Source organism: Strongylocentrotus purpuratus, unplaced genomic scaffold (assembly GCF_000002235.5).
Source record: "Strongylocentrotus purpuratus isolate Spur 01 unplaced genomic scaffold, Spur_5.0 spur5_scaffold_6, whole genome shotgun sequence".
In the NCBI taxonomy this organism is placed as follows: domain Eukaryota; kingdom Metazoa; phylum Echinodermata; class Echinoidea; order Camarodonta; family Strongylocentrotidae; genus Strongylocentrotus; species Strongylocentrotus purpuratus.
This window is the reverse complement of record NW_022145612.1, coordinates 56,034,240-56,057,283: the sequence shown is the minus strand read 5'-3', so window position 1 is coordinate 56,057,283 and position 23,044 is coordinate 56,034,240. Positions and strand designations below refer to the sequence as shown.

Below are 23,044 nucleotides of genomic sequence, written 5' to 3'. Positions count from 1 at the left end.
GGTAGCATGCGCATGCGCAATGTTTAGGAAATTTAATTCATGTTAACTTTCCTTTTCTTTGACTGGAATTTCATACGTCATTTAATTCAGGTTTTTATTATTGGTATGTTCTTTTGGGTTAAAAATACAAACCATCTTTACTCCTTTACTGCTTTTTTTTTTTTTTTGAGGGGGGGGGGGCAAAAATGCGTTTTGCCCCCCCCCCCCCCCCCCCCACTTCCGGCGCCTCTGCACACACACACTCTCTCTCTTCTCTTCACATCTCGCCCATTTCTTTTCTTTTTCTCTGTCACTAAATCAGTATGCATCCTTTACATATGTACATGAGTATAAACTCGTCTGTATTTGCAAATATTTCATTGCTTTCATTCAGATATTGAACATGTGTATAATACACACGTGTATTATATATCATATTCAAGTCAATCACAAATTATTTAATTCACAAAAACAAAGTGAATATAATATGAAATATAGGCCTATATTTACAATTTAGGGAGGAGGCAAAATTCCCTAAAAGCATAGGGCTTGTGGTGGGGTCTTCATAACAAAGACACATTATGATACATACAAATTACATGATAATAATAATTTACATGTAGAGGAGAAACAAACAAGGGGGACGGGAACAAACAAACAAAATGGAAAAAGTGTATAGAATAGAATAGAATAAAATTTTATTGTCTTCTTCCAAAGAATGAAGAAACTTTCCTTCCAGGTGATACATATACATAAACATTTCACAACTTATACAAAATTTATAATATAAATACAATCATACCAAAATATTCAAATGCATACAAAATACAAAAGTATGAAATGATTAAACATTTACCTATAACAACTATAATATGTTCTACGAATTGTACTGTCCAAAAAATATTTTCCTTATACTATGTAGAGCGAACGTTTAAATTGTTGTTTGGTACCAGGTAAAACGAATATTTGTGTGTAAATGTTTCTTACAGACCTTGTGTGATAGATATGTATATTAAGATTAATATAAAAACTTATTACAAAGAAAATTTGGGGAGATGATGAAATACAAACTTATACCTGGTAGTGGATTGTTGGTATGCGACCATGTCTTCAAATTTTTAGAGTCTCAATTCTTTAAATAATTATTCACGGAATGTGATATTAGCTATGGAGAAGTATTTGCTTGCAAAATGAACGTCAGTGATTAATTATTTTCCTTGGTTTTGCTTGTTTTAGAGATACGTCCCAATGTGAACCTCACTGTATATTTTTACTTACACAGGTTCATTGATTGAACATATCTACATACAATACATGGAATTGGCTTGAAGATATGTCTTCTATTATGTGACCACCAAACAACATTAGTTGTACATGGCTGTCCGACCTGAACCTCCGCTTCGTAAGATTGTATTTCTAATAATACTATCACTTTACAGACAAAAATCACACACACTCGGACACACACCTACACAAATATATAGTCCACTTTCTGCCTCGAATGTATCATTTATGATTTTGATATGAACGTGCAATTATCTACACCACTAATTTCCTTTATATTCATATTTTATTTTCGTCAACATTTTGTGTTAAAATAAAATCTGCCATAAACTATTCATTCATATAGATATGTTACCATTTAAATTCCATTTTATAAATGCATTCTCCTTTAAATGAAGGCAAGAACGTGATATGTTTGTAATTACAAAATCTGACAGATTTTCATTTGGAAAATGTTTCAAACATTACTCGTACACTACACTAATATTTGTAGGCAGTTCTAAAACCATTACACATGGAGCGCCCTCTCCGTCTTCTTATCCACCTGTCTCCAAGTCTCTTAAAAACAGGTTAAGAAGGTATTATGATCTAAATGATGTTAAGAAATACTTAAAGAAGAAAGCTGTCGCTCAGAAGGTAATCAGGAGAGCTCAATATGATTATTGGTTAGAGTACTGCCGTAGAATGAATAGATTTACAGACATTGGGAAAGTCTGGGAACAGGTTAAAAGAATGCGGGACAGTACAATGAACAAGCACATCTTTCACAATCTATTTGTAGACGGAAATATCTTGAAAGAATCTGAGGAAAAAGCAAATGCAATGGCAACCTATTTTAAATCGGTTGATGAATCACTTTCCGTAACTAAAAATGAAAACGAAAATATCTTGTACAATAATTCTTCAACAAATGATGATGATTGTATCAATGATGACTTTAACTTGAGTGAAATGGGGAATGTTTTAAAGGAGATGAAAAACTCCTCATCCGGTAAGGATGATATTTATTTAATTATGATTAAGAATTTGCCGAACAAGGCACTCGTGTATTTATTAAACTTGTATAATGACATTTGGAAAATCTCACTTTTTCCACATCAGTGGTATGAGGTTATTCAAATACCAATCTTGAAATCCGGAAAAGATCCGACTCAAGTGACCTCTTATAGGCCGATTTCGTTGATATCAACATTCTCTAAAATTATGGAAAAAATGATAAAAAATCGCCTGACGTGGTTTCTAGAAAAAAACAGACTATTAAATCCTATCCAATCTGGCTTCCGCAAATATAGGAATGTCAAAGATCACTTAGTGAGATTGGAGACGGACATACATATATCCTTGAAAAGTAAAAAATATACCGTAGCGGTCTTTCTTGATTTAGAAAAAGCATATGATTCGCTATGGAAAACAGGTCTACTAAGAAAATTATCTATCTTAGGCATTGGTGGAAAAATGTTACTTTTTATAAAAGCATTTCTATTGAGTAGGATTTCTAATGTGAGGATAAATAACTATATGTCTCGCCACTACACGTTAGAAAATGGAATCCCGCAAGGAAGTTCATTAAGTCCTTTATTATTTACTTTAATGTTAAATGATCTCAAGATAAATGTAAGTGATGTTAAATTATCTTGCTATGCTGATGACATTGCAATCTGGTGTTCAAATAAGGATTTAGAGCTGGCCCGCAGGAAATTACAAGAGGCCCTGCATGAGCTTGAGATATGGTGTTGGACGTGGAAGTTAAACGTTTCCCCTACCAAATCTGCAGTATTAGTCTTTACCAACAAACAAAAGAAAGATATTCTTCTACAAATAAAAGGACATAATCTGCCTATATGCGAGCAGTATAAGTTCCTTGGTGTGAGGTTTGACTCCAATTTAACTTGGTCTGTCCATATAGATTCTATCATTGATAAATGTAAGAAAAGAATAAACTTGCTACGTTGTGTCTCCGGCACCCCCTGGGGAAGTAAGTATGAGATTTTGATGATGATTTATAAAGGACTTATCCTATCCATTTTGGACTATGGGAGTGAAATGTATGATTCTGCTTGTATATCTTTAACAAAAAAACTTGACTCTATCCAATACAGAGCCTTAAAAATTATTACAGGCACAATACACAATGTGTCCTTGGAGGCTTTACAAGTTTTGACCGGGGAGCTGCCTCTGAGATATCGTAGAAGGTTGTTAAATGATAACTTTCGAGTTTATTTACTGTCTAGTACTTTAAACCACCCAACAAAAGAAGTATTGGGTGATGACTATGATTTAAATAACTTAGAATGGAAGATAGGAGAAGGACCTTTTAAACTGCGATCCTTTAGAGACGAAGTAGTGGTGGAAGGGCAAACCAACTTATTGCCGAAAATCCCAGAATGGCGGTTAGCACGACCACAAGTGTCTTTCGAACACCATGGCAAAGTGCAAAAAAAGGAAATGCCTCCATTTGAAATAAAATCGATTGTTCTAGATAGCATTGGAAATTCATGGAATGGGTTTTTACATATATATACAGATGGTTCTAAACTCGAGGATGGGAAGACAGGAGCCGCATTTTATGTGTCTCATTATAATGTGGTGAAATTTTTTAGATTATCCCATGTCTGTATTATGAGAGCAGAACTAGTGGCCATACTAATGGCACTAGAGTGGATTAATACATTTATTGAATCCTCTTCGGTGGTAATTTTTAGCGACGCTTTGTCAGCTTTACAAATGATCGATTCATACTTTATTAGATGTGCTATTGTAAATGAAATTTTATCCATAATTAATATTTTGCAGTTTAAGGATGTTTGTGTTGCTTTTGAATGGATTCCGTCACATTGCGATATTAGGGGCAATGAGATCGTAGATCGGGCTGCCAAAAAAGGAGCCATGAAAAGGTGTATAGACATAGTTATACCAAATACAAGAAGTGAATTGGCAGCCTCTCGTTTGATCCATTATAACAAATTATGGCAAGCAGAATGGGACAATGCAGAACACGGTAGATTTTTATATGCTTTGCATAGCGACGTTTCAAAGCCCATACATAGACAAGGCCTATCTCGCAGAGAAGAATGCTTGATACAACAACTAAGAGTAGGTAACTGTAGTTTAAATTATTACCTTTTTCAAATTAACCAACACGATACTGGTCTTTGTGAAGTTTGTCAAGAAGATGAAACAATTAAACATTTTATTTTCTATTGTACAAAATACGACAAAGATAGACGTCTCTTAAAAGAAAGGATTAAATTGAACAACCCCAATCTGAAACAATTATTGATGTCTAACCCAATTTTTACTCGTGAATTATTGGGTTACATATACGATACTAATCGTTTTAGATAGCTTTTAAAGCTATCAGGGATCCCCTTAACTTATGTCGATCCTGTAATAATATATAAAATGAAGTATTTGCGGTTTTTCCATGAACAATTGCAACTAACTCCCATCACGCCTTTTATGTGCATTTTATGCAATTTTAATATTGCAGCTTTTTTTTTTAATTTTTTTTTTATAAAACCATATCACTATTAATTTCATTTCACCATGGAAAGTCGCTCGTGGGCTTGATTTCCGAAGCCCACGCCAAAGCTATACACGAAATTGACTGGCGCAAATAATCTTTGAGATTGAAGAGCGCCATCTAAACGAAGAACCAACCAACCAACCAAGTCACACCCCAAGGGACATTTGTGCCAAATAGGACATTGTTCATTCCCTTAGCAAGCATATTTTTCATCGGTCTTCTCTTTACTTTCACGCTCCCACCGGCCACATCTTCTGGAGCAGCATTTGTTTTGCAATGAGTCAGCCATGACAAACCTTTCGCGTGCAAACAGTCTCTGATAGACCGGAACCAGTACACAGAGTAGACCTGAAACCGCGTAGATTACAATCGTAGCCCAAATTGCACCGTTGTAGGACCCCGTCTGATCAACGCTCTTTCCTGCAATTTAATTGATAGAGAATGCCAAGTCATTGATATATTAGCTCCTAAAGAAGCCGCAGTGAAAATTTGAACGACATCGATAAATGAATTGGCTAAAACGATATATTTGCGTCTTGGCCCAATCAATATTTTATATGAGCACAATGACGTAAACTTAAAAAAAATTCTTGCCAGAATTATTCTGTTTATAATAGTGAAACGGTTAGGCAGGCACTATAAAGCTCAAATACAGGTGCGAGTTTTCCAAATTTCAAGTAAAATTATTTTTATCGAAATGAAGAAAAAACAGTTTTTTCTCATTTTTAAAGAGAAACTTTGTGTAATAAGAAACTTTAAAAACATACAAATTATGATAATGACTAAACCGGGACTACTATCCACCGGATCATAACGTCACTGACCTAATTGGGGAAAAATTAAACTTGAAGAAGAAAAAAATAAGTATAATGGGACATTGTGACTCAAAAAATCTAAAATCCCATTTTAATTAAGAAACTGAGCGATTGCCCTCCCCAATCATTTCCACATCCTCTCGAAGCATTGGGTCAACAGCACGTCAGGATTCCATCCCTTGCCCCCCCCCTGCCCTATCAACCTGTTCATTAAATCCTGGATGCGCCAATGTCCTTGCCTTGCCAACGCTCTGCCCTATATTTTTCACAAAGCAAACAACGTAAGTATGTTACCTACATGTATAGGAGGTGTACTGCTAATAATTATGAAATTGTAGGTTTTTCAGGAGGTTATTTGGTGACAAAAATTTGATACGTTATTAAGATTAACGAGGTAAATCTATCGCTATTGACCCACCTAAACACTGATGATATGAGTTTCTTTGTCCTACCAAACAATCACAAGAATATTTATATGAGTTCAATGAACAAAGTGACATTTCTAATTGCGTTTACATTTCGAAATAAAAATCACATAACCCACAAACTAGAACGCAAGGAGTCCTTTCGACCACCCTCCTCATTCAAATTACAGCCCGGGGAAAGGTTATTTTCTTGCTCGCTGAAAAAATTAATCACTATTAAAGCTTGTTCAGATATTGCGCGGTAACCAGCGGAACAATTACCCCCCCCCCCCTGGAAAATTACCACATTGCTACTGCACGCAAAAAAGGACTTTCAAGTATTCATTGAACTCTCTGTTATAATATAAGGAATGTGACGAGTATTAGTCTTGAAGTCATCATTATAAAAAGCCCCGGTTTTGCCGGGTTGAGTCTGAAAGATCTTTTAGTTCGGATATTAGCCCAGCACCCTCTGTAAACATTGACGAATTTTGACCTACTAAACAATAAGGATACGAAGTTTGACCTACCAAACACGGAGGATATCAGATACCCAACACCATGAAAACAGGTGACTATTGTCCAGGTTTCCATACCCTTCTCGACCCCGAAGACCTGGTTGCACACAGAGTAAGGCAACGAGTCGCAAATACTGTTAACCATCAGGCCCATAGCTAAATGGAATAAACAAAAGAAAAGACAAAAGAAAATGCGGAATTCCTAAAAAATTCGTGCAATATATTTAATCGCATTCTTGATTATGAATTCATATTCATTCAGAAACTTGCCATTTCATTTTTTCTTTCTTATGACATTGGTATTGATTTATATTAGAATTTGTTTAACTTATCAAGCTCAAAATATAAATGGTTTACGAAATGATGTAGTACTTAATCTTACTCTGCTATTTAAGAGTAGGAAGCTCGGTGAAGCTTCTATCCCTTGCAAGTTGTTTCATTTTTTTCTTTATTTGTATATTCTCACTTTTCTTCTCCATTGCGCCCTTGAGACATTGGTCATGTGTAGTTGGCAAATCATAGATACTCTATATTCATCTCTGTCTACATTTCTTCTTCTTTTTTTCTTTAATTTATATCATTATAATTATGATTATTATCATTATAATTATTGTTATTATTATTATTATCATTAGTGTCATTATTAATATTACCATTATCATTATCATCATCATCATCATTATCATTATCAATATCCTTATTGAAAACTTACTTATGATTATGAAAAATATTTCGATGATACTGCTGATGAAGAAGAGGTAGATAGAGAGCGAGATTCCAACTGCAGAGGCTACCAAGAAAAGGAAAATTTTCGGAAATGGAACTAGATCACCAACAGACGACAGGAAAAATTTTCCGAGCAGGGTCGAGATACCGATAGCCATGATCGCCTGCACGCCGTTCTCCTCCGTAAAACCCACGGACAAGACGTAAGGAACCTATCGACAAAATATGGATATTGCTATTATATAATTCCTCAACATAATGCATTTTTTTTAGCTCAAAGGAAGAAATAGGGGTTAGTTTCAAATTGTGAGTTATGGGAAGTGGTTTTCAAAGTTGCGTTTATGATAGTAATTATTATAATTCATCGTGTTACGCTTCGTTGGAACTCCCAATAACTTGCATTGTCTTTCCTTAGTATATATATATATATATATATATATTTATTAGACCACAACATTCTTAAATCACCCTATTGTTACTGGGTCATAAGGAAACCTTTATGAGAGTTTGGATTTTCTTAGATACCTCTCTATGCCTATATATTTCCGGTTGAACTGGTCAGGGACGTGATAGAGAAGGACAGGAATCAAGCCGCTCTCCTTTGACCCCATGCTCCAAGCCGCCGAAAAGTTATGCGCTAATCTGCAACTGTTGACCAGGTGGTGAGATAAAAGAGCGCATGAAATTTCAGGATTTAGAATTCCTACATCAGAAAATGGTATCACTGCAACTGTTCGCTGTCCCTTCCAATGATTTCTCATCCATTGTTGAATGTGTAAAGAGTAGAACAAGCGAACACAAACTTGTGTACTTTCATCCTTTTTTAAACTTGAAAAATACAAAAAACACGCGAAAACACGCATTAGCAAACTTAATGTTATTGAAGATTGTAAATCATGGATCAAATAACGGGACATTAAAGCATGCACAAATTAGCGCATCATCCTAAAATATTGAGTTTTTGACAGGATGTAACCTTTCTTTTACCAACTCTGGCATACAAATTAAAGGAAGGACGGAGTTCTAAATTTGAAAATTTGTTTGATGCACTATTCCTAATAAAATCCCCATATAAAGTTTTTGATTTACACTGAAATTTTGCCGGTAATTTAATATTTTGTAATAAATGTAAAACTGGTGCCTGGCTTCCGAAATTCCCCGCAGTGGAAGCGCGGTTCGGAGCATGGAACTTCAAAGCCAAGTGGAATGTTACACATTCCATTGTTACGCTTTAGAACTCAAGAATGCGTTTGAATAAATTACAAGAGTTTCGCCTCCTTTTCTTTCACCTCCCTGAACTGGTTCAGGAAATGGTATAATTGCCCTATCTTGATCCATCATAAAATAAAGCATACCATAGGCCTATTTAATGTACCCGAAATATTGCACAATACTAATATAAGTTCATTTTGATCTGACATACTTTCTGTCTCAGACTTTGAATCAATAATCAACAAATCGTCCTTGTTTTCACGAAGTGACGGTAGTGAGGAAAATCGTAACGCAAAGTGAATGCAATTTTTTTTCACTACCGTCACTTCGTGAAAACAGCGACGAAATATGAAATCAAAATAGGCTTACGTTTTGATTTCATAACTTTTTAATTCTATTTTTTGACAGATTTCATAAAGACATTGCGCATGAAACATTGAAAATATTGTTGTTCTGCAATTTTCTTCACTTTACGTCACTTTTTTAATATAAAATAATGATTTGGCCAAAAATCAGATATATCGCAGATATTAAGCCATCATTCATCGATGTCGCTCAAATTTGCACTACGTCTTCTTCAGGAGCTATATTTCATAGACTGCCCTCCCCTCCGACTACTGTATTCTTCTGGAATCGAATATCTAATATTCAGGCAGAGAGAGAGAGAGAGAGGGAGGAAGAGAGAGGGAGGGAGAGAGAGGGAGGGAGGGAGAGAGAGAGGGAGAGAGAGAGAGAGAGAGAGAGGCATGCAAACATGGGACGAGTGTGTTTTTCTTTCGACAACATCATTTTAACTTTCAACTAAGAACGTCTCGCTACTATAATATTGAATGTCAACAGACCATGCGCGGTTTTAACCTTATGTAGAGCGCGTTCATTCCACTCCACATCTAATTAACGGAGTTCTTTATTTTGCAGTTTTTGAAAATGATAATTGCGTACTTTTCTGAAGTTCCTCCATAATTACATTACAGTAACATACAACTCTCTTTGCGTTAAACTCAGATGTACACTAATGTCTTTTGCGATCATATGAAAGGAATGACTCTTTTCAGTACATGCAAACTTGTTTTGCTCCAGTCAATACGTTCATCAAATACAAGATATCCGAGGTTATTCATGTGTGTTATAATACCCCAGTCATACCAACGAGACCAACAACAGACCGACACCAGACCAACACCAGACCAACAACAGACCGACACCAGACCAACACCAGACCAACACCAGACCAACACCAGACCGACAACAAAAGAATTACTCTACTTCGATTAGCCAAGAATCGGTCGGTTTGGAGTCGGTTTTGCAGTAGGGTTTTACTATTTGCTTACACAAGCAAGTATCTATATGATCCAATGTATTTGATCCAACTAGATAAACAACGATTGTTTGCTTTCATGCAATCTTTGTATGCATAAAATGTTTATTCGCAGATAGATTCTCATTGAGAGTGTTGACTAGAGTTGATGTTATCTAGGCAATAATCACGATATCTGAGAGAAGTTTTGCCAGCGTGAGCGGAAGAACCCGGCCTATATTATGTAAACAGTATACACACACGCAGGGGTAACAACTTCAATGAGCTAAGTGATAATAATAAAAACAAACAAACAACAACAAGTGTGTTAACCATAACCTGCAATGTTTGCCTTCATTCGAATGTTGCTCCTGAGTATGGCATTTTCTACCGTTAGATTAGACCCCTAATCAAGCTGATTTTAGAGAGCGTAAAAATCAGAATGGGTTATCATTTGAACTGCACTCTTATTTGGTGAGCTCCCAAGAGACTCTCGCAACAAACATATTTCGTTAATTACATCGTGCTTCTCACGTTAGGAAATTGTTGGAAATTATAGCCTTAGAAAAAAAGGTGAAAGTTATAATAGTGACATATTTTAATACAAATTTTAATGAAAAAAATTAACAAAAATAATAATAATAACAACAACAACACCAATAATAATAATAATAATAATCATGATAATAATAATAATAATAATAATAATGATAACTATAATAGTTTTCCTTTTTTTATGAATACGAAAATGACGGCAAATTGGCCAAATGCAACCGTTCTTCCTATCCCTTTTTTTCAAAAGCTCTGGCGACAAGCCTACCAAATCAACTTACCAAATGCACGTAGACGAAAGAAGAACAGGAACCATAACCGAGGCAGGCCAAACAGAACATCCACAGATCTGGGAAGGTTAAGGCCACCAGGATACGCCAAAATAAGTTTTTCTTTTGATTTGCCTCTCTACCATCCTCTGAGGATATCTTGTCGTATCCATGGAGATCTGGGTTCCTGTGCTTCAGAGGTTCGCTTTCTTTCCCCGAGCTCATGTCAGAGGAGTACACTTTCAGTTCGATGACGTCCTCACCGCCTGACGGAAGGCACTCTTCTGTCTGTGGTATAACATCTCGCGTTGACACATCCTTGGTGTCTTCGGAGTTGCTGATATGAGGCAGATAGGTCTTTGGTTGGTCGTACACGTAGGTCAGTGGAAGCCCTATGCCGAGCATGATCGTGCCCATCACACGGAGGCTGTTTCGCCAGCCAACAGTCTTCACCAGATACAGAAGGAAGGGTCCCGTACACAACATGCCTATTAGATAGAAGATAAATTTGACAGTGTCATTCCATTATTGATTATGCCTCTACCGGAACGATTCATCATTGGTGGCTGCCAATTATCTTTCGGAAAGCCGAAATAACGGATTCTCAAACACCAATGAGTACTTCATCAGTGAGTACACCTGACCGTTACCATGCAGGCGCGGATCCAGGATTTTCCAATGGGGGGGGGGGGGGGGGCGGTGGACAGTTGCTAAAATCGATTTTGATTTATCATTATTGATTTACCAATAGAAGCCATTGGACTATCGAAATTCGCGCAGACCGTTATTTAAACTTACCAATACTGACAAGGTTATATTAGAAGCATTGTACTTTAATAGTGTACTGGTACCTACAAGCGGGCACAATTATTTTGGAAAGGGGACATGCTCACGTCACATCTCTTGTCCGATATCAACATTCCCCGTTTTCAAGTTATGCTCGCGCGCAATTTTTTGACATTTCCATCAGTGGGGGCTGAAGCCTCTTGCCCCAATATCTATTTCCTGGTTTAATAATTTGGCGAGTGAGCGGAAATTTGAGCTTATGTATGTTGTGAAAAGTGTTAATTGTCACCAAAATATACGAGATAAGATATAACAAATGCATATTGGTAATTTTTAAATTTTCGGGGAAAGAGAGGCTGCAACCCCATCCCGCATTAACTGCAGGTGTTTTGAAATCAAATCAGACTCCCAAAAAAAGTATTAACCAAAACGCGCGAATCCTGTTTCAAAAATCCAAAAAATGTCAGCTTCAGAGGGGGGCACATCACCCCTCAGACTCCCTCTAAAAGTATTAACCGAATCGCACGAATCCAGGTAAAAAAAAAAAATCAGCTACAGAGCTAGAGAGGAACCCCCCCCTCCACACACACACACACACACACACACACACACACACCCCCTGTGCACGCAAGCGTGAAATTAACGCTGGCGCTAATGCGTAAGCAGGGGCGGCGGAGCTATTTCCAAAGTGGAAAGCACCAACAAAAAAGGGCACCTACAAAGCGAAATCTCAAAGCGAAAATATACATTTTTTTTAGACATTGGTATATACCCTTTCATTGTGATTCCACTATCAGGGACGATTTCAATATTTGTTTTTCTTTATATATCATACAAGATATTGCTTAAGCATCACACTTTCGGCTGGGTGTGATTGTCTGAATAAAATGTAAGATCTGTGAGGTCGCAGAGTGAAAAATTACATCTTATAAAGAGGAAAAAACCAAATCATGATGGGGTTATAAGCATCACGGAAGACTGAAAAAACATTTGTTTTAAAGTGACATATTGTATCATCTATAAATGCGAGCGAGCGAGCGACCTTTTTAGGGGAAATTACTCTTAGTCGCTTTAAATTAGGTGCAAGACTAATGATGAGCAGGTTAGGGGCACGTGCCCCCCCCCCCCCGTGCCTACGTGCGAAAGGGATAAATACACTCATTAGAAAAGAAAAGGAGCATGTGTCAAGGTACAAAGAGTAATTATCAAAGGTTCAAACGGGGCACTTCTTACACCTAAAAGGAGGCACTCACCAGAAATGAGATAGGACACTTATGAGTATGGGAAATGGGCATTTGTTGACGGAAAAGGGGCATCCATCAGAAATTGATTTATCAGAGGTGAAAAGGGGCATTTATGAAAAGGGGATAGGTCCCTTATTAGAAAGGAAAAGGGGCACGATTCAAAATAAAAGGGCAGTTAGCAAAGGTGAAAATGGGCACCCATCATAGATGAAAAGAGTACTTATCAGGAGGGGAAGGGGTACTTTTCAAAGTAAAACGAGCATCTCTCAGATTTGAATAGGGGCAATTATCGGAGGTGAAGAGCACACTGAAGTAAAAAGAATTAACTTCTCATATATGAAAATGGTCATTTACCAGAGATGAAAAGGGACACTTTTTATTTATGAAGGGCCTCATTTTTCTAAATAGCCCTTATCAGATAGGAAAGGGGGCACATGTGTTGATGAAATGTGCGCTTATCCGAGTTAAAAAGGGGAAGGGGCACTTCTTTACAAAGTAAAAGTGGCCCTTTGGGGGGGGGGGTACTTAAAGAGTGGGGCGAACTTTGCCCCCTACCCCTGCCACCCGGCCCATCATCTGAAAATCCAAAATGATGTTGTAGGGGCCGGGCGCGGCTTTATCATGAGTGCTTTTATGTGAACTTCTTTTTTATAAATATATTATGCTGGATTCCGGCCCAGATTGCACACTCTAAAATGATAGTATGATCATCCCACTACGCTTGTAGTTCACGTATGCACCCCTTCTCCTAATCCGTCGTTACCGTCACTGCCATTTACGTATGGCCGGCCGGCGTATTTTTTATTTACACGCTAGCGAGGGGAATTTCTCGATTAATTCCAATGAAACCGCTTAAAATTCCAATGAAACCGCTCGCGAAGAGTCTAGCCTAGATCGGAAAGAGCTCGCTAGTGCTATACGCTAGTGTGAATTTACATCCAGGAGAAAGTTTGCTTAACTTTTTCTTGAAACACTTGAACGGTTATGGAAACTGTTTGTGTTTCTAATCTCCAAATATTAATATTATTCTGCATCAAATATAAAACATTGATTTCTACTGTGATATGTAAAGGCACGAACTTACGTTAATACATACCCAACCAAGAAGGTGCACCATGGTAATACATTTTAACAAACACATCAACATGTTACCTAGACAACTCATCAACATAGCCATTGTAAAACCATATATTAATGATACATGTAAAATATAGATTGAAGCAATTCTCGTCAGTTGGCTGTATCCTGAGTGTGATTTATATAATGGATTTTGAGTAACATTTGCATCTACCTGTAGTTGAAGAATAGATACAGAGTATAACATCAATTAAGTTGGAGTTCAATTGGAAGGAAGTAACGAGGAATATTAAAGCAAGGGAGACTGGGAGATGAGGAATGCAGGAAGTTAGAAATTGAGAGATTACTCGCGAGATAGCCTTGCATTAATGAATCCTTTATATAATGTTGTCTTGAGAGAAAGTAGACGATTTTTTTTTTAAATTGGAGATTAGTGCAAGTATTAGATATATTGGAAAAAGAATTAATGAGAAAGTTATTTTTTATCAAGATCAATACATGGGGGGGGGGGGGCACCATCAAAATAGGGCACTTTCTGGAATATAAGGTGCACCTACAAAGGGAAACATCAAAATGTAAATCTACCATATTAAGACATTGATAGACGTACGCGTAACGCATGTCACACACAGAAAAATGAGAAGAAAAGAAAGAATAATGTTTTTAAAAAAGAAGATAGAGGAAAGGAGAGAGACAGAGAGAGGGAGAGAAAGAAAGAAAGAAAGAAACTAGATGGAATTTTGACTGCGCGCAGTCGAAAATGAAGTTTGGAGTTTAAATCTCCAGTGGTTCTTGAGATATCATGATAACAATCTCAATGTATGGAATTTCATAAGTTGACCTCTGTGACCCTTGACCTTTGACCTACGTGCTCCAAAATCTAATCAGATTGTCTTCCTATGGTGATACACACTATCATTAAGTTTGAAGTTTAAATCTCCAGTGGTTCTTGAGATATTATGATAACAATCTCAATGTATGGAATTTCATAAGTTGACCTCTGTGACCCTTGACCTTTGACCTACATGCTCCAAAATCTAATCAGATCGTCTTCCTATGGTGATACATACTATCTTTAAGTTTGAAGTTTTTACATCTCCAGTGGTTCTTGAGATATCATGATAACAATCTCAATGAACATAATATCCTAAAAATTAACGATCTATACTTATTACATCTAGGTGAATTTATGTATAAATTCAATTCTGGTACTCTTCCATTTGCGTTTCACGATATGTTTAAACAAAATCGTACATTTCATAAATATCCCACAAGACAGTCAGAAGAATTTCATTTACCTTTTTTGAGAACATTTTTCGCACAAAAAACATTCATCTTTGAAGGCCCTAAATTTTGGAATACTTTGCGTGTTGATTTGAAAAACTCCCCTTCTCTCTCAGTCTTTAAAAGAAATCTAAAGAAATCTTTACTGGCCCCGTACAAAACCTAGCTCCTTGTTTTATTGCCTGTGTATATTATATGCAGGAATTTTCATGATTATTACTATTGTCATTATTTTAATTATGATCATTATTGTTGAGATTGTATTATGTTCTCCAGAGAACTCGTCACCACTCGTTTTCCAAGTACTTCCTCTCATTGAACTGTTCTTCTTTTTTTGAAAATTTGATCTTGCGCGCAACCTTCATTCTGTTTGTTATCACCTTTCATCTATTTCTGTAGTCCACATGCAAACCTTTTCTCTTTACTGTATCCCTTCTCCTCTCACACTCTCCTTGTTTTCTTTGTACATTGTTCGTGTTATGCGTATTGTTTTGTTTCTCCTTTTGTGTCCTCTCTGTTGGCAATTATCCTTATTTTACTCATGTAACTTACTATTATTGAATACTACCACCCGAGGGGTCCACGATTTTCAAGCATCGCTTCACAGTGGACCTCTCCGTTTCCAGCTTAACATTAATAAATTATTTTAAGCAGCAATATTTCTTGATATTCAAATATGTAATTCTGTTAAATTCATATTTTGTATTGCATGGTTACTACTTTGATTGTTTATTGTAATGATATTTCTATGAATACTGTATTCTTTTGCTGGAAATGAGAAAAAATAAAATTGAATTGAAATGTATGGAATTTCATAAGTTGACCTCTATGACCCTTGACCTTTGACCTACGTGATCCAAAATCTAATCAGATCGTCTTCCTATGGTGATACATACTATCCTTAAGTTTGAAGTTTAAATCTCAAATGGTTCTTGAGATATCGCGCTAACAAACTCAATACAAGGAATTTCATAAGTTGACCTCTGTGACCTGTGACCTTTGACCTACGTACTCCAAAATCTAATCAGATCGTCTTCATATGGTGATAAATACTATTCCCGAGTCTTAAGTTTAAATCTTAAATGGTTCTTGAGATATTGTGATAACGGTCAAACGGGACGGACGTACGGACGTACGGACGGACAACCCGAAAACATGATGCCTCCGGCACCACCTTCGGTGGCGGAGGCATAAAAAAGGAAGAACATGAAACTTAACTTTACACTTAGGCCTACATATTACATTTCCGACTGAGTTGGATCGACATGTGCTTAAGTAGTCTGCGGACGAAAGTACAACAATACGAAAACAGAAGTTATATGAAATTGTCTTTAAGAGAGAAAGAGAGGTTAAATTCTAAAATGAAATGAAAGGGGTTATGTGACTCTCAAGGAGGAAATTACAATTTCTATCGCTCATGACGACTATTTGGAATTTCCTAAAAAATTTTAAAGTTCAAGAACTTCCTGGGGCTCCGCCCCATGCAAGACTCCCGGCAACAGCAAATTATTTACACAATTTCTTGCTGTCTGCTGCCTCGAGATCACTGGAGCGAAGAAAGGTAACATATAGCAAGAATCCCTATTCAGTGAAGGATTTATCCCTTTTATTATTAAAGACTCCCGACAAAGGCTCTCCCCCTGCAAAATTGGAGAGAGTTTTATGTAGTTTAAGCAGGGACGTGATAGAGAAGGACAGGAATCAAGCCGCTCTCCTTTGACCCCATGCTCCAAGCCGCCGAAAAGTTATGCGCTAATCTGCAACTGTTGACCAGGTGGTGAGATAAAAGAGCGCATGAAATTTCAGGATTTAGAATTCCTACATCAGAAAATGGTATCACTGCAACTGTTCGCTGTCCCTTCCAATGATTTCTCATCCATTGTTGAATGTGTAAAGAGTAGAACAAGCGAACACAAACTTGTGTACTTTCATCCTTTTTTAAACTTGAAAAATACAAAAAACACGCGAAAACACGCATTAGCAAACTTAATGTTATTGAAGATTGTAAATCATGGATCAAATAACGGGACATTAAAGCATGCACAAATTAGCGCATCATCCTAAAATATTGAGTTTTTGACAGGATGTAACCTTTCTTTTACCAACTCTGGCATACAAATTAAAGGAAGGACGGAGTTCTAAATTTGAAAATTTGTTTGATGCACTATTCCTAATAAAATCCCCATATAAAGTTTTTGATTTACACTGAAATTTTGCCGGTAATTTAATATGTTGTAATAAATGTAAAACTGGTGCCTGGCTTCCGAAATTCCCCGCAGTGGAAGCGCGGTTCGGAGCATGGAACTTCAAAGCCAAGTGGAATGTTACACATTCCATTGTTACGCTTTAGAACTCAAGAATGCGTTTGAATAAATTACAAGAGTTTCGCCTCCTTTTCTTTCACCTCCCTGGTTTAAGCTTCTAACAACCACGCCCGTGGACCTTTTATTATTTACACAAAGGTAAAAGTGTATAGCAAGAATCCCTATTCAGTGAAGGATTCATCCTTTTTATGCAGATGCTTCTTCTACCATTCTTGACCAGAAGTGCGTTTCAAACTCAATGATATGGGCATATATCATCCCATTGAATGTTGTGTCCAGTGTTTGTTTTGCTACTTGCTGCCTAATCTGAGGGCTCTGTTGTGCTCTTTAAAAAGAGGACACAATGGGGCAGCGCAATTTAAATATCAAGGAATGTATTAGAATTTATTTCTAAAATGAAATGAAAGGGATATTTGACTTTCAAGAGCAATAAAAACTCTAATCCATCCCTTGAAATTTAAATTGCACTGCCCCATTCAGTGTGCCATTTTCAAAGAGCACAAAAAGGCTTCAGATTGAAGATTCCATCTCATAAAATTGTCTATAAGAGAGAAAGAGAGAAAGAGGCCGTTTCGGCCCACCCCTGGATCTGCCACTGCCATGGTGAATGCAAAATGAACAAAACGAAGTTCAAACATTGCATTGCGTTACTGGTGTATTGGTGATTTGCTTTCACTGGCTCGACAAGCGCAGGTAAAAGTGCAAACGATCGTACACCTAGTGTGCGAGGAGCATTATACAACACCACTTACCGATGTTGGCACCGGCCATGATGATGCAGACAGATCGGGTGGAGTTGCGGGTAGGGAAGTACTGAAGGGCTAGGTTAATGCTACTCATGAGCTGCAATCCCGCACCTAACCCGTAGAGGACGCTATAAGTCAAATACATGACCTCGAGGATGGGCATGAAAGAAGTCAACATCATGGAGCTGAAAGAAAGGAGGATGCCGACGACGATGACGACTCGGTTGCCGAACCGCTCGATGAGAGGGTTGGCGATGGGTGAGGACAAGCAGGACACCCCGATGCCTAGCGAGCCCACCCAACCTGAGAGTTTAAGAAAAAGGACATAGCAAAGTATTTATTGGATGAGATATAATTATGAGGCAATGAACTGCCAGAATAATTATCACAATACTATGTACATTCTAAAAATCCGTAACTTACAAGTCGGGTATAATAGACTGAGGCCATACTAAAAGAAAAAGTGCAGTGAAGGTCCTTCCAGAATACTGATGATATGAAGCTAGGCTGGGTAAAAAAAAAATATAATAATTATTTTCAATATCATCAGTATAATCATCGTAATCATCATTACTATTATTGCTACTTTTAGCCTATTAGTAGTAGTAGAAGTAGTAGTAAAATTATTATTGTTCTTGTTGTTGTGGTGGTGATGGTGTTATCAGTCACCATCATCATCATTTTTAAATAAAGCAACTAAGATATGTCAAAAAAATAGAATTAAAAAGTTATGAAATCAAAACGTATATTGATTTCATATTTGTTGAATCATTGATCCAAAGATCTGTGCTACGTTTTAGGGGATGAAGGGCTTAATATTACTTAATGTAACTTAATATGAACTAAAGCTGGGTTTAAACCGGGTTTAAACGTTAATACACAGTTATAAATATCGGCCTGCATTATTTAACAAAACATACCTGTCGTCACGGTGTCGGTCTTGAATTCATGTTGAAACGTTACCAGAAGGATTCCAAAGCAATAGAGGACGTTGTAGATGACGAGATTGATGACAAATCCGGCCGCGGTCACAACCCAACCCCATCGAGCACGAAACCACAGGCGCCCTCGTCCTCCCCCTCCGTTTCGAGGAGGACTTCCCATTTTAGTTATTCACCAATGAAGCGTTCACTACGAGAATGGGAGAGATTTCCGTCTGAAAACGGGCACAGGTTGTTCTGAACGAGAAAAAAAGACAAAAAAGAATTCATTTCTTGATATCAAGAATTGTTATGGTGATTGATTTCGAACGCAAAAGTATTGCACGAATTCATACTGAGCGCGCCGTTTTAACATATATTCCTATTCTGATTTCGAACGCAAGAGTTGTGCAGGAAATTATCCTGCCTGACCGGTGCAGTGTGGGTTGTCGAAAGTCAATGTATCGCGAGAATTCAACTAATGCAAGAATACATGTCAGTCTGCAGTGCATTTACCGTCTCTGTGATATAGATCTATATTATTATCATTTTGTTATGGTTAGTTGAGCAGAGATTATTACAAGTTACATCTTCAAAAGATTGTTATACAATATGTACTTTTAATCTTACAGGTACAGCTTAGAGTTAGATTGCTATATCAACCTTACAGATGCATTATGGCGATGTAAATGCCCTATTTGGTATGTATTCTTAAATTGTGCTTTTGGCCATTGTTACTTAATAATAATACATAACATTTATTAGGCGCTTAATACTGATGTTTCTAAGCGCACAGTGTTCTGATTAAGAGAAGACTATAACCCGTAGAATTAAATTAGAAGAAAAAGCAAAAATACAAAAGTAACATAGATAAGGTAAGAAAAACAGTGGCAATCAACTAAATAAAGACAAATATGGTGCGCACCTCCATTGACCGACGCACAACTGCAATTTACAATTTGAAAAGATAGGTTTTGAGTAGAGATTTGAATTGAGATACAGAGGGGGCGCAGTGAATAAAGGCGGGCAGTTTGTTCCAGAGAGCGGGGGCAATAACTGAAAAGGCGCGGTCACCATACCGGGTTTTAGTGCGGGGTCCAGGTGTTAACAGTAATGTGGAAGATGAACGAAGTGTTCGTGACGACGTACGGGAACGTAAGGATATGAGATCGGAAAGGTAAGAGGGGGCTAAGCCATTGATAGCTTTGTAGCACAGGAGAAGAATTTTGAAGGATATGCGGTGGTGAATTTTAAGCCAATGTAGTGAGTTCAATATTGGAGTTATGTGCTCTGATTTACGCGAGAGAGTCACAAGCCGAGCAGCGCTATTCTGTACCCTTTGAAGTGGGACTAAATGTGACTGAGGGAGGCCAGAAAGAGAAGAATTACAGTAATCGATATGGGTCGAGACAAAAGCATGGACTAATTTAGAAGTTGTGGGTCGGTCAAGTAGCCTCCTGATTCTACTGATCTTATATATACCAAAGGAAGCAGACTTACAAATATTACTAATGTGTTGTTTGAAAGTAAGATTGCTGTCAATATTTAAACCAAGGTCACGCACAGAAGCACAACAACTGAGAGAGCCATCACTCATAACAAGATCAGGAAAGGGGTCTGAGTTCCGAAATTTAGAAGTAATATGAATCATTTCAGATTTTGAATCATTAAGGCAGAGACAGTTTTGAAAAGACCAGGTTTTGATTTCATTGAGGCAACTGGTGAGTTTGTTCGCGGCTACTGTCCTGCTGTTTGGGTGAAGAGTTTCATAAATCTGGGTGTCGTCTGCATACATAGTGTGTTGAATATTCTGATGAAGGTTAATAACATTTGAGAGAGGGCTGGTGTAAAGAATAAACAGGAGGGGGCCGACCACAGAACCCTGAGGAACGCCGCAGATGAGGGGAAATGATTCCGAGTTGGTGTCATTGATGATCACCTTCTGAGTTCGGTGCATGAGATAGGAGCGAATCCATTGAAGTACGGTGCCGGTGATGGAGAAGTCGTTCTCTAAGCGATGGAGTAACAGGTCGTGGTTGATAGTGTCAAATGCGGCAGTGTAATCAAGCAAGATGAGGACAGCTTCATTACCCTTATCTACAGCTAGAAGTAGGTCATTTAGGACCTTGACAGTTGCAGTCTCAGTAGAATGATGATTCCGATAGGCAGATTGGTGGATTGGAAACAAACCGAGATTGTCAATGTGGGCTTTCAGCTGTAGTGACACAATACGTTCCAAAACCTTCCCAAGGAATGGCAGGTTTGCGATGGGCCTGTAGTTCTTAAGTCCATTCGTGTCGAGACTCGGCTTCTTTAGGAGGGGAAGAAGCAGAGAAGTCTTAAAAGACTCTGGAACTATTCCGGATGATAACGAGAGATTGAACAGTTTGGTTATGTGAGGAAGGAGTTCATCGAGGACTTCCTTTAGAAGCCAGGTAGGAATCGGATCTAGCTTACAGTGTTTAGAAGGAAGTGAAGTGATGAGCTTCCTGACTTGTGAGAGGGATACAAGGCAGAAATCAGAGAGTTCATGACGAGGGCCTGAAGCAAAAGATCTTGAAGCTGGTGCTGGTACTACATTAGGGAAAGAGGATACAACTTTGGCGACTTTTTCCCTGAAGAATGTAGCAAATCTGTTGGCGAGTTCACTATCAGAAGAATGATCTGGAAGAGGTGAAGATTGAGTGGGCGTTGAGAGTGTCTTCACAAGACGAAACAGTTCTTTAGTGTCAGCATTCTTGATGAGATCTTTGAGATACGCTGACTTCGCATTGAAGATGCACTCATAATATGACTCGCATTCACGGCGGTACAGCTCTCTATCAACAAAAAGTCCAGACTTGATCGAACGACGTTCCGCACGACGCCTTCGCCTCTTGGCTTCCTGGATATCATCGGTAAACCATGGCGCATCAGGTCTGATTGATACAGTCTTGACCTGGATTGGAGCGTGCTCATCAATCAACTTTCGTGCCTCCGACCTAGTGCCCGGTTAAATTGATTATGTAATGTGGGGTATTTTTTGGTGTAGCATTGAAAACAATGCAAATGAGACTGCCCATAACAAATCGGTAGTGACTGTTTCATTGAAGTTTAATTATTATACATTACATACACTCGACTTTTTAACATTTTTTGGCCTGCATGGCTGATTTTGTTTTTGCCAATACATACACAAAAATGCTTGAATAAGCATGATGGAGATGTTAATGCCCTATTTGGTATGCATTCTTAAATTGTGCTTTTGACCATGTGTTACTTTTGTGCCTCCGACCTAGTGCCCGGTTAAGGTGCTTATGTAATGCGGGCTTATTTTTTGGTGTAGCATTGAAAACTATGCAAATGAGACTGCCCAAAACAAATCGGTAGTGACTGTTTCATTGTAGTTTAATTATTATACATTACATATATCGACTTTTAACTTGAATGCCTGGCCGAGTTTCGACTGATTTTTATTTGTTACAATTGGGTAATTTTGGCTATCAATACCATGCTCGGTGTTCATTATAATTATCATTGTCGATTTCACGAAACTAGTGTACTATCGCTTGTTCTTTGTTGATGGTTTTTCTTGTTTTAAACGTAGTGCGTGGCGACCATGTCTGTGGGCGTGGCCCGCGGTTCACGGTTAGATGATCAGCGACCCTCACCCGCTGGACTGGTTGCCATGCCGGTTGTCAGGGAGGGACCAACAAGTAGCGTTTGCGCTGCTCTGGCGTTTCGTTGCCTGGTCTGGTGGCTGGCGTATCGTTGGTATTTCGCGCTCCATGATGACGTGACTAATTAATGTTATCATGTGGCGCGGTCTCTCCGCGGTATGCTAGTTCACCGGTGTCTGGCGGTGTTTCGTCGGTGTGACGTGGATCGGCATGATGTATGTTAATTCATTTTATTTCAACTTAACTATTGCTTATTTGTATTACTTATGCTAAAGCCAAGGTATTATCATACCCCCTGTAAATCCCTATTCTCATGTCAATCATAATCCAGTCCTTAATGCTGAACGTTGTTTCCTTCTCACCCCCTTAGGTATAGCACATAGGCTTACCCACCTTTTTCCGTAAATTAAAGGTAGTACGTT

General features: G+C 37.9%; 1 protein-coding gene across 2 annotated transcripts in view; it reads right to left on the bottom strand.

Moving 5' to 3' along the window:
* Positions 1-335: 335 nt before the first annotated feature.
* LOC763978 (monocarboxylate transporter 9) overlaps positions 336-23,044 on the bottom strand; it is a 31,718-nt gene continuing 9,009 nt past the window's right edge. The window contains exons 2-8 of one of the 2 annotated variants that reach the window (XR_004066820.1): positions 18,964-19,221; positions 18,050-18,346; positions 10,595-11,070; positions 7,239-7,464; positions 6,539-6,682; positions 4,932-5,209; positions 336-1,814 (exon numbers count right to left, since the gene is read on the bottom strand). Coding sequence is in view for 1 of the 2 variants with exons in the window: in XM_031000555.1 (XP_030856415.1) it covers positions 4,983-5,209; positions 6,539-6,682; positions 7,239-7,464; positions 10,595-11,070; positions 18,050-18,346; positions 18,964-19,147 (1,554 nt within the window). In the remaining variant the exon portion in view is untranslated. Of the gene's footprint in view, positions 1,818-4,931; positions 5,210-6,538; positions 6,683-7,238; positions 7,465-10,594; positions 11,071-18,049; positions 18,347-18,963; positions 19,222-23,044 lie in introns of both variants that reach the window. The other variant, XM_031000555.1, reaches the window with a different exon arrangement.